Source organism: Colletes gigas, unplaced genomic scaffold, assembly GCF_013123115.1.
Source record: "Colletes gigas isolate AHSC1104 unplaced genomic scaffold, ASM1312311v1 Colletes_gigas_Sc00018, whole genome shotgun sequence".
NCBI lineage: Eukaryota > Metazoa > Arthropoda > Insecta > Hymenoptera > Colletidae > Colletes > Colletes gigas.
In genome coordinates, this window is record NW_025106647.1 from 5,021,908 (window position 1) to 5,035,377 (window position 13,470).

The following is a 13,470-nucleotide window of genomic DNA, read 5'->3' on the forward strand; positions in this document are numbered from 1 at the left end:
ATTCGAATCGAGGAAACGAATGCACGGCAGCACTTATAATAGAAATCGAACTCGTTTCAAAGTAAATATGTATCGGTATAATAACTCTGATGACGGACGTTTGTAACATTGTTTTTTCCGGATTCGATACCGTTTGCACTATGCAATGCGATGCAACAAGATTATAATTAATTAAATCGTCTCGGAATGCCAACAATGTTTTGCTAGTGTAGCTCATTTGAAATACATTGTAATATTTATGCGAGCGTCCGTTTTAAAACGAGCAAAGGAAGTCGCTTCACCGAATTTGAATTTAAACATTTTTAGACACGTTTCGCGACACAGCCGTTGTTACTAGGCCGGCAAAATTATTTATCTTGAACTTTCGTAACTCTTCTTGCTGCGGGATTAAATTTCTCTACGGACAGGTTATTAAATTATTCTTAAAATATGCTTAACACGTTTGCTACCGCAGCTCTCTTCGCGAGAACTAACGTCACGATCGTCTATTTTTTATTCGTACGAGGAAACGAAGCTACGAACCAGTGTTACGTGTTTCGCGGCAGACATCGCACATTCGAAAGATTCGTTAAAGCGTGCATTAAATAGAATTAGCACCAATGTAGCTCGGAATCGTGGCAGCAAACACGGCACATGTTTATTTCTTTGACGGCGATATTATAATTTCATACTATTTGCCGCGACGTTAACGTCGTTGAAAAGTAATCAAACGGTAAGATTTGTCTTGCAAATGTACGCGGGAACAAAGACAATACCGCCACGGCCAGAAATGTAATATTTTTAAAACGTACTAAATCCCAAACGCATTCCCGAATTGCTCGACGATGTACCGGGACGTTAATTTCCTCGTTGCGCGCGGACAATAAAAACACATTTCATATTTCTCTCTCCGTGCGCGGTGTTTCACAATCAACTTTTACATTTTGAGCCATTTTATTAAAACCCACGAGACACGGAGCGCGCAGCTTGCACGAAATAACGCGTACGAGTGTACAGGACATTTCACTGTACCGGACACAAATATCAAGTTTTAAATTAATCGGTCAAATACTGTTTATCATCCCGGACGTTGATTCGAAGTACATATGTTGTTTTCAAAGAAACTCGTGCAGTTTTTGAGGTTTGAAGCTGCTCTATCGCATACATTTTCACAATTTGACCGTTGGTTTATTTCTCAAACGTTGCAGGTACAAAAATATCCGTTTAATTTGTTCCGAGGAAATTTGCGTCTGTCTCGTAGCGTTTGATTCGGTGTCGAATGGCCCAGTTTCGTGGGACACCGTGTATAGTTCCCTCCGTTGTCGTGGAAAGGACGTGGAGCGATGAGGATAGGTGAAAGAGCAACGGGACGAGGATTGGGGGGCGGGGGCGGGGGCCGCAGAGGAGGGAGAAAACTATTTCAGCTTTTACGAGGCCGTCGTGGCGTATCCGTTTTGCGGGGTACGACGTGCAAAACGATCGATAACACGCTCGTAACGTTATTACCGACAGGTATACGGAGGTGGGTAGCAGCGGTACTACCGGTAATAATGTGGCTTTTACGGTCGTGGGCGCTAGTACAGCTGCCGCCGAAGTCGGTAAGCGTGGGTTTCCATCGGGCTCTCAAATGCCGTAGCAGCAACCGAATTTGCGCCACTATTTCCGTCGTTCCTGCCGCTCTCGCGCACGTTGTGTCGCCGAGAATAAAAGCTGCTGGACGTTGGACGCGTAGTAGGGCTCTATCGATCCGGAACGCTTACCAAAGACCCCTTGGATAAGACCTTTCGAGCGTACGAAAGAATTCGTTATCCAACTGTCTCGAAAACCTACTCGATATTTCCAGATCGTGCGTCGTAGGTCCGTGTTAGACGCTATAGCGGGAAGCTGAAAAGTTGCTACCCGGTGTAAACGCCATGTTACGATGTTCGAAGTAGCGCGGCGGGTGTCTTCCAAACGATTGAAACGAAACAAAAGACGATACGTATCGGAATCGATCGATTATATATCGTGCACGTTTCTTGAGGATATGGAGCACGATTGCTCGATCGCGTCGGTTTGGCGCGCTGACCCACTGAGAAATTCACGTGGTCCGCCAGTGGACCGCGAATCGCACTTTGAGCAAGACCAGATTACAGAGCTCTGACACTTCTGTTTAAGAGTCCTATATTACGACTACGCTGGGGGATAAAATGATATTCCGAGATTATGGCTGCTTTAGCTCTTCGCGGCATGATAAAATAAAAATATGTCCGAGCACGGTGGCTCGTGTAAGTGACAATTTTACAAGAGAATTACATTTTTACGGTGACTGTCCTCGTTGACCACTGCTATTTTTAAAATCATTTTTTGTTGACCCCTTTTAACGCGAAAGATCTCAGAACGACCTTTATTATCTCGACCGCTTTACGTTTATTACCTAACCTTTTCGAGACCCATTTTTCTTCAGAACCCGACTGAATTAAATTTTAATTGAGAAAACATCTGTCTCCGAGGAAAGACAGATATTGTTGTAACTCTGCCACCGATGAAAGCTTTATCAGTTTTTAAGATTTAATGTAGCTTCCAGAGAAATGGCTTTAATGTTTCAGTAACGATCAGCCATAAAAAGCCATTGTCTGTAAACTTTATTGATCCTTCCAACATTCTTGAGATTATAAATAATAAGAAATTGATTGTTTCGTCTTATAAAACGATTAATCCAGTCGTAGAACATTTCCATTATTTTTATTTTATCAATCTCATATCCTGCGCTAGTTTCGAATAGGAAATAAAACTCAACGTGTTCGGGAAGTATCCGAACGTGTGTCGTACCAGGAGAACGAGTTCAGTAGTGATCAATAGTGATGATGCCCCCTTTGAAGTACTCCCCTTTGGGAGCCATAACCTTCTTCCAACGATCCTCCCACTTTCGGGAAGGATTCCTTAAAGTCAGCTTTCAGAATAGCCCAACAGCTGCCTCGTCGCGTTCCCGTTTTAGGTCCTCCGCGTCCTCGAATCTTTTCTCCTTTTAAAGGATTTTTCAATTCGAAGAGCTGTCAGAAATCGCGGAGATCTACGTTAGAAATCGGGTCCCGTTTTTCTAGGTAATACCACTTGTTCGCTAGCTGACTTTTTAGAGCGCATTTATGGTAAACAAAATCCTTTTGAATAGCTATGATTCGTTTAGGGTAACGACCTTTTCGAGCACTTCAGATTAAATACAAATAAAATTTCATTTCCATTAATATACGTTTTTTTGGTGGCTCATAAATTTTCGATAGTATCTCGTTCCGTAAACTCTCGCGCGGAAATTGTAAGACTTATTTTACGACGTGAACGCGTTCAGGATCCTCGTCGTCCCGGCATCGAAGCGAGGGAAAGAGGAAGCACCGAGGACTTCCAGGTTCGCTTCGGTGGCGTCTTATTCCCTCATGAAAGACGCCGCCGCGGTAATTAATAACGGACGAGAGATCACGCTTCAGCGGCAATAATTAACCGCGATTACTCGACGATCCGTGCAGCCAGAGTCGATTATCCGCGGCGACGATAGGCGGCGGGTCGCAGTATCGTTACGGTCCGCGAGGCAATATCGCAACACTGTACTTACGGGGAAACTTTTCTCGAAACACCCCTCCAATCCGCGGAGAATATTTGCCAGGGTAGGAAACAATGTTTCTCGCGCGCCAGAGTCGATTTCCATGTAAAGTGTTTCCTGACTGGGGTTCTTTTTTCTCCCCTCCCCCCTCTCGTCGCGCTCGCGCCTCGGAGCTTTTACGAGTTGAAATTGGTCGACGAGGAGCGAGAGAGCCGCCGGTACGCGCAGGTTTAAACTGGAGGCGTAATCAGCGAACGGAAGCTCGAACCAGCGGCACGATTTCCGTCGTGCGTTCACGTGTAAGCCTAGAGGCGACTGCTTACGTGGGCCGTGACAAGTGCATCCGGCACATCGAAGGATTACCGTTCGTTCCGTACGCAATCACGACGTCCGATTACTCTTGGAAAACACTCGACGACGGGGAGAGAGACCCCTCTTAGACAAACCTATTTGCTAAACGTCGAAACCGGTCGAAGGATATCGGCGTCGCGTCGGTTCGTGTCTTCCACTGCGAAACGAAATCGGCCGCTAAACGTTTTCTGTTGATCCGCTCGACGACGTTTAAGCGCGTCTATTTGCCAGCCTCGCGAGCCAAGAATCCAACAAACCGGCGGAAAATATTTTCTCGACCCTCCAGGACGCGAACGGCAGTCGTTTAACCCCTCGAGTTGTGAATTTACGCGATCGTTATGCGGACAGGGGCGATTTCTGCGCGGTCGAACGTTTTTGTACATTTCGGTGTTGTATGAACTCCGTAAATCGCGTGTATAGCTACGATACAACATAAAAGAACTATTAGAAGTAAATTCTATGTTTAAATTCACCCCGTACACTCAACAGTCCGCGCGCCCCTCTTTCTATTCTATTCTTTTTTATGTGCTATATATGAGCCGTTTGTTTTGAAAATGGCGTAAGTCCATTTATGTTCAAATCGAGATATTGAAGGGTTTGCGTTGGATTAAATTTAAAAATATGGATAACAGATGACATATCATATCACTCAATAAGTCCCCGGTCTGGCGCATATATGGCAACATTGTTGACAAACCTACGTGATGTCCGGGTAGTATGAACCTTCAAACAGTACGTGTCCAAATTTCGTGGCATTCTGACCGTTAGTTTAGAGGTTGCAGTCGTTTTAGTGATCCCAGTTTTGTCATTTTCAAGACAATGGATAGAAAGGAATTTCGTGTGTTGACTAAACACTGTTTTTTGATGGGGAAAAATACTGTTGGAGCCAAACAGTGGCTTGATAAGCATTATGGGGACTCTGCACCAGGGAAATCAACTATTATTGACTGGTATGCTGATTTTAAACGCGGTCGTACAAGCACCGATGATGCTGAACGGTCTAGTCACCCAAAATCGGCAGTTGTTCCGGAAAATATAAAAAATGTCCACAAAATAGTTTTAAAAGACCGTAAAATGAAGTTGCGGGAGATAGCTGACACCTTGAAGATATCAGAAGGTAGTGTCTTTACAATTTTACATGAAAATTTGGGCATGCGCAAGCTGCTTTCGAGGTGGGTGCCGCGTTTGCTCACACCGGACCAGAAACAACAACGCGTCAACGATTCCGAGCGCTGTTTGGAGCTGTTCAAACGAAATAAAAAGGATTTCTTGCGTCGGTATGTGACAATGGATGAAACATGGATCCACCATTACACGCCTGAATCAAAAAGATCGTCAGCTGAGTGGACAGCAGCCGGTGAAAGTCGTCCAAAGCGACCAAAAACTCAAAAGTCGGCTGGCAAGATTATGGCATCCGTATTTTGGGACGCGCATGGAATTTTATTCATCGACTATCTTCAGAAAGGCAAAACTATCAACAGTGAATATTACATGGCATTATTGGATCGATTGAGTGCAGAAATTAAGAAAAAACGGCCCCACATGCAAAAGAAAAAAGTGCTGTTTCACCAGGACAATGCCCCGTGTCACAAGTCGATGAAAACAATGGTTAAATTGAACGAATTACGCTTTGAATTGCTTCCCCACCCACCTTATTCTCCTGATTTGGCCCCCAGCGACTACTGGCTTTTTGCAGAGATGAAAAAGATGCTCCAGGGAAAGAAATTTCGCTCAAATGAAGATGTGATTGCCGAAACTGAGGCTTATTTTGAGAGCAAAGACAAATCGTTTTACACAAAGGGCATCGAAAAGTTAGAGGAGCGTTGGAATGAATGTATCACTCTTGAAGGAGAGTATGTTGATGAATAAAGTGGAATTCCTAAAAAAAAATTTGTTTTTCTTAGTTAGACCGGAGACTTATTGAGTGATGTGTTAGTAGAATAATGTTTTTGGGTTTCTAAGGGTGTCAAATTTATCATCCTAATTAGCATAATTAACATTATCTAAGAAATAATATGTTTTTGATGGCTATGATTAGACTTTCGGCACTTTCAAAATCAATGAATTGACATTTTCAATTCTTAAGAAAGCACAAGTCCATGGGAAAAGTCCCTTGAAATCAAAATAAATGTATACACTTTTATGTTATAAAATTAAAAAAATATTCAACTTTTATTCTCTGTTAAATAATTTTGACATTAAAATTAATATTGTTTCATTAATTATTATACAATCTTCTCAAGTTTGGTATGCAGGTGGTATATAATGTAATAAATCCATTAAGTCCTTGTATTTTAGGTTTGTGAGTGATCTCGTTGTTTTGTGTAGTGATGCCAACTTGATATTATTAAAGTTTTTCGGTCTTCCTCGTTACGGTAGTAAATCCAATGTTTTGAATAGTGCATCCTCGTTTGTTGTCGTTCGTTTCTCAAAAATTTCATCCAACATATCTTAAACCAATGTACTCTTTCACCGTCAGTATTTTTTCATTTCACATTGATAATTCAACTGGTACTTTGATAATACTATGCAACAAAATAAAAAAGCTGGGATCCCATAAAATTTTATTTTATTTTTTATTTAGCTTATTTAGCTTATTCAAAATAAGCTTTTTCATCACTTCATTAACCAGCAAATTTTCGTGTTACAAAATCTTAATGATTTTAAATATATTAGTAACAAGTTGCTTCAGAATGAAAAGATCATGTAAAAATGTAACTATTAAGGTAGCTAACTCGATTTTTTTGGAAAATGGACTTACGCTACTTTCAAAATAAACGGCTCATATATACTTTTCTGTATCAAATGTAGAAGCGTGCGTTTTTATTAATAAACAGTGTAATATTTAAATACAAGTCTGTATAGCTTCATAAGACTGTTTCTGATTCCGGCTGAATATCCTGAAATGTATTCTAACAAGAACAAATCGAAAATAGAGAATAATGATAATTGTTGCGATATGTTCTTCAGTTACGAAGAATCTAAATTTTTGACTGTATCTATGTAAGTTAAAGTTTTTCTATCGTATGGGTTTACAACATAAAAAAAACAAATCGAAAATAGAGAATAAAATTTAGTATCTTTTGATGCTTTACTTTCGAGAGCATCTAGATCGTGAAAATTGTTGCGATATGTTGTTCAAACAGTTACGAAGTTAAAGTTCCTCCATAGTATAATTTTTATACAGGTGTTCTCAACATAAAAAAGAACAAATCGAAAATGGAAAATAAAATTTTGTACCGAGATAATTGAATCTGAAAATTCATCGCGAGCCCGTGCGTATATTGAACGAGCACTGGTTTGTCTGTCCACAGACCCACTGATTCTACTTCTACTGAATTCCAAATCGTACTCCGCTGCACCCACGATGAATTTTCAAACTCGATTCCATCTTAAATGATCAAACCTAGGATCTAGAAATATTTACATCGTTCGAACCAAAACAAATATGTAAAGATAAAAATAACTAGAACGACGCAGGTAGCGTAAAAAAATTTGCAACCGTGAAAAATGTATCCGGATTAAAGTTTCATTACCAATATACATAAAATACGGTGAATTAAAAATTACTCGTAACCGTGTAGCAGTGTAGATCGACATTAATGTTCGTACACGATGATTACGGATATGAGTTGCGTTTTTAAAGGTCGCGTACGACGAGGTAGTTTTAATGTCAACAGGCAGTTGAAGCAGTATGTAATTGATGATGTAACTGACAACGTTGTTTGACAACGATGAAGTCGTAAAATGTTTCTAATGCCTGGCTGTAAGTGCTCGAGATGGTAGTGGGAAGATAGAGAGTGCGGAGGTTGTCGTTCCTGGAACGTCTCCCATCGGACGAGTCGATTTTTTCGTCGAGTTTACTATGCTTACATAATTATGACGTACGACTACATATTTCGTTAACGTCCGCGCGTTATTCCCATTACGCTAACGAGTTCTGTTCTTGGAATAATTTTTCTTTTATCACGGTACAAGCCGCTTTAAACGCTCTTTTTATTAATTTTTCTAATTATACCCTCTAGACGGTTTTTTTTTTTCTACTCCTGCTTGAAACGCGTCAGCGTCTGCTTTCCTTTGTAAATTTATTAAGAATTTGTGCACCGTATGGGCAAACAAAATGTGTTTATTCCTTTATTTTCTCGTTTAAGTCGTAAAAGGAAACTCGTCAGTTTGTTGCAACGGCACATATTTACGACGCGCTATTAGTTGTATTAACAACGAAGTTTTTATAATAATCACTTCTGTCCTATTTGAGGAGACGTTACTCTAAATATCCTCTCCATTAATTTCATTTAATTGCAGTTTCCAATTGCTATGATACATTCTCATTTCGAAATGTCAGCGTCGACTTGCATCAGTAAATTCGCCGATAATCGATAATCCCACGACCTCGTTAAACGACCTAACGTATTTCGAGAACATATCGTGGTAGAAGATCGAAGTTTTATTTAAAAAAAAAAAAATTTTTAGCGTCTTTTAATGGGTTGCTACGAAGGACACATCCATAAAAAGATATTAACTGTAATGCAATTTTCATTTATCAAAAGCGATTTAAATTTGGTAGGAAAAATTTTGGACAATGCTGGGAATAGTATTCCATACTAAGGGGCCTCTGACTGCTCCTGAAAATGTTTAATTCGACACTCTCGCTGCTTGCAGTATTCCGTAACGTAAAAATAAAGCGAATAAAGTCGATTGTCTCGAGATGGGATGATAGCGTTCGTATCTCGAGAACGAATCGAGGGACAAAGAAGTTTCGCGTGTGAAAATTTGGTCTCGTCGACGGGGACTGTTTTTGCGAGAGAGAATGGCGCAACATGTCCCGACGAGCGAAAAACTGTTGGATGACCGGTCGAACTGACCTTATCGTTTTATTTTTGTGTTTCAGGGTCCGCCGCAGCCCGGCCAGCAATATAAATTCTCGATCGGCGAGCTGTGCGATCGTATCAAGGAGGACTTCAACTTTCTTCAGACACAGTATCACAGGTAGACCTCTATTTTCAACAGCCATAAATCAACCCCACCCTCTCGAGGCGCACTCTCATTACTCGAAAGAGTGTAATAACTTCGAGATCGATTCGTGTTGGAAAATTATATTTAATAACTGTCGCGTTGGTTAAAATGTTGTCGTCCGTTCAGGAACGTGCACGCGATCATCGCCGGGAGTGAAAACCAACGTTTGATTCCGTCTTCATTGACTCAATTTTCAGTAATTTCGAATCGTTATAAATTCACGGTACTGCTCGCAATTATTCGCGTTTAACCGCTGGTAAAAACGCGAAACATTGTATTTGCGACGTAAATACATTCGTCTTGCGCTGTTCGGCGTTACGATGTTTGCTCGACAGAATATAAATAGAAACGATACGTTAACCGACGCAAATGAAATGAAAGAAAAACGGAGGAAATTGCTTTTTTTGACGTCGAAGAAATATGAATATTAAACGACTCTGAAGAAATCCAGTCCGAATATTTATAGCGATCTGTAATTAAAACGCACGCTTTCGGGATAAATTATACACGTATGTATTCAGAATATATAAATAAATCACGATCGCCGTGTTTAGCGAGAACTATACCATAGATGTAAAATGAATGTTTGTTATCGAACAATAATAATAATAGAAAGGCCTTCGAATATCGCAATAAAACGTAATTATTCCACGTTTATTGTTCTATTTTCCATTTGCCTTCGACCGGTTATCTTATCTTGTGAACGTAGTTGTTTACATTCTTATATTTTTTTTTGCAACGTTGCGAGCAAGGGGGATATTGTTCTTTGTTAATTAATCGACTGCAGTTGATACGCCTAGATGTACGCGGGATCTTGTCTAGGAAACGTTTGCGCAAACGTCGTGTAGGCGCGTAGGCGTACCGAGCAGACAAATCGACAGATATAGGCAGAGAATTGTTTGTCCAAGCGGAAGCTATACACACTCAAGTATGCACATAGCTCGGAGGACGAGGAGGCCTCGCGGTTCGAATTCTATGCACGCGTGTTACGCGTCCGCGAGCCATTCAGCTTCTTCGCGAGCCATTCCGCAACTTTTCTTCACCGCGGTTATAACGTAGCGTTTCCTTCGCCGTTGCGCAACATTCGGATACAGATAAAAACAACACCGAGTCCATTTTTTCTCTAAAAATTAAATTATAGCGGTCTACTGTTGGTCAACGTTCTGGTACACTATACTATTAGTACCTTTTCACAGTGAAAGTTAGAGAAAAGGAAATGTCATTAATTGATATTGATAGCAACGTAGCTGTGGAGAGATTAAAACGTAGCAAGTTACTGTACAAAGCGTCTACCTAGCCGCCATTATTTTGCCTCTTAATGACACACCGTGACGTAGAAGCAGATCTAGATTCACTAAAGAAGAGATACAAAATGTTTGTGTAGTGCATTTGTTGAGAATAAGCATTTCATGCATGTATTTTTAATGAAAATTTGTATCCATTGGTACAGTCCCCTCCCTTGCAAAGGTCAGTACTAACTGACGAGGACACTCGTTTATTTCACCCTATTAGCGTCTCGTTTTTTTCCCCCGAGCCCCAAGCTCAGTTAGCAGAAAACCGTCAAGCTAAGAACAGCATTTTCGTTTTGTAAAACTACATCAATTAAATACATACTCAGGTCGAAACTCTGTCGTATTTATTTAGCAAATAAATATTCAGCAGCATTGTTTTTGAGAAATATGGATCAGTAGGTATTGTCCGGAGTGCCCAATGAGACGTGGTAATAGCAGAAATTCTTATTTCTGACTCGATGGCAACTTACGATCTATACACGGTAGTTCGGTGCCGTCTTTACACGAGTCGTGAAACGATCGCCCAACGAACGCAACAGAGAAAAATGGCGACGTATCGAATAAAACGCTTTATCCTCGGCGGTCCCGATTCTCGCTATCGAGTCTCGAAAAACACGAAACGAATAATCGGCAATTTCGACGAGCTTCTGCGGTTATGTTCCGAGGCGTCGAGCCGTTGGAAATATATAACCGTCATAAAAACGTAACAAGTATGGGAATACGAGAGGAGGGGCGGTAATCGAGCGATACGATCTCTCACGCGATGGACGGGGAAAAGTAGCCCGATAAGAAAACTTTCTTCGTACGTCGTCGGTTTACATCGTTCGTCCGACTGTCCCTATCGGCGGGCTCGACACGTTAATTTATGTCCCCTGGCCCTTTAACGTGTTAATTCGCGACGTCACGTGCCGCACGATTTCCACCGTCGACGGAAACTTAAATTGCTGTTTCGTGTCGCTGCGACACGGGACACGCTGGAGGGACGGGGAGCAGTGCGACGGACAGAGAAAGAGAGACCCAGAGCCCTCGGGGCTGTGTGCATACATGCATAAATATGTGCGAGACGAACGTGCACGGCGTGCAACATTTCGACGGGACTGGCCGTTTTATACGGGAACAGCCAGAAAGTGGACGATTTCGTACACCGTGCACGGCGACTCTTTCGTTGGAGTTGCTTGGTTTTTCCTTCGCCACGCCCCCCTCTCCCCCCGAACTGTCAGGGTTTTGCTCGCGGTAGGCGGGAATTAAATTGTTTGCCGCGGGAACGCGCTGTCGTGACTAATGATCGTAACGCTTTTCGCTGGAACTGTTTGATAGCGCGCACGAGCGTGTAGCCCTTTGTAGCCAGGCGCATTGTTTGCATTGCGTCGGGATAGGTTTCGTATCTTGGACGTGTAACTTTTGAAAGCGGTACAATTTTATGCTGGTCGATTGTTCGGGTTATCTGACGGTCGGGGAACCAGCCATGCCGGTATTTCTGATAAAAGGCTCTCTTTTTCAATGGAAAGTGGAACCACGTTAGAACTTTGCACGCGTGCCGGATAAAAGTTTCGAATTTATTGGCAAAACGACTTCCGTTCGTGTTCGATTCGCGTATTACGACTAGTTAACGGATTCTTTTTCAACGCGATGGCCAAAGCTGGAGATAAACTCTACTCGTTGCACCGTGAATCGAGCTTCCGTCGTCGACTTAATCTGGCGATTCTTAAGGTATGATTCCACTGAGGCAACACTATGCGACTTGTAACATGCCACATGTCGTTCGGTAACACTATGCGACCTGTAGTATGCTACTTGTCATTAACTGACGACATTGCTCGACATGTTCAATCTTGTCGATTCGACAAAACAATATCAAATAATCCCGCATTTCTTTATTTCGGAAAGGAAACAAATGAATGTGTAGCAAATACACATGTCAAGTGTCTACATAACGTCGATTTCATGTTGCATGCGTCATTGCCGCATGCTACATGTTGCCTCAGTGGAATCACGCCTTTAAGGGGCCATTCTACCTTGTAGGCATGAAAAATACGTGTTTCTTTGTGATTTTTTTTTGCGGGTTATTAAAGAGCGATTAATTCCGGATTTTGTAGATACATTTATTATATATTTAGCTATATTTACGAATTTTTGCAACGCATAATATCTATTGATTACGCTGTTTTTATTGATCATCAAACAACAGTTTTTACGAACGGCACCCGACTGCGTACGTGATATATTGCGAACAAGTCATTCGAAATCCTAAAACCAACGATATTCTTAATATAGATGAGTGTGGTTATAGCATGAACTAGGATCTTTTCAAAAAAACAAAAAATGGCAAAATGGCAGCTATTTTACGAAAAAATACTGAATATTTTCATATATTTGGGTGCTTTTTTGTTAATAAAAGAAAAAGTATTGCATATATCGCAATTATCCTAGTTCATGCTATAGGGAGACCAGTTCTGAAGATCCTGTATAAATTTGATGTTGATATCTTGAATAGTTTTTTAGTTATCACGCACGCAGTGCCGAAAAATGTAGTTTCGAGAAAAACAGCTTTAAAGTTTCACGTCCAGTTGTTATACCTGCGCGCGGTACATTTCAGCAGGTTATAACTTCGTTAGTTTTTCAAATTTCAATTTAATATTTGGTAGATATATTTTCGAGACAACATACTAAAGGAAAATGCAAAAAAAAAAAATATCGATTTTTTTAATCCCACAAGGTAGAAAGGCCCCTTAAGATGAACATCGAGATCGAAGCGAAATTGCACTCGTACTTGTATTTGAGAAGGCTACCGATTCGGAATTTTTTTTTATATTCGATCAAAATGAAAAAATTTTTATGGGAACATATTGCAATTTAACTTGTCGGTTTAGTAGAAAAATTAGGAAAATACAAAATTTAATTTACATCTCACCCCCTCTTGAACAGTGATTTCAAGAACAAAATCAATTAGTCATGAAAAAAAGGAGAAATATATATACACACACATTTAAGCAGAAACTAAAAGAAAACTAATGTAAACATATCTATAATAATAAAGTGTAGGTTGGCGACTGTGTGGTGACATACGAGTGCAAAGGGTTAAATGTCGTCTTTCGAAACGTTCAACTTACAAGTCACGGTGTTCACTTTAAGAATCACTACTGTATTCGATTCGTGAACTCGTCGAAAAGCTACACCATCGTGGATTGTGATCTTTTCTAATTTCTTTCGTAATAATGTGTAAATACTGGGAAATAGCAGAATCTACTGGATTTTTAA

General features: G+C 40.8%; 1 protein-coding gene across 2 annotated transcripts in view; it reads left to right on the forward strand.

Moving 5' to 3' along the window:
- LOC122400411 (protein groucho-like) overlaps positions 1–13,470 on the forward strand; it is a 162,840-nt gene that overhangs the window by 37,794 nt on the left and 111,576 nt on the right. For both annotated transcript variants that reach the window (XM_043401865.1, XM_043401864.1), the window contains exon 2: positions 8,796–8,893. In XM_043401865.1, coding sequence (XP_043257800.1) covers positions 8,796–8,893 — 98 coding nt within the window. The remainder of the gene's footprint in view (positions 1–8,795; positions 8,894–13,470) is intronic.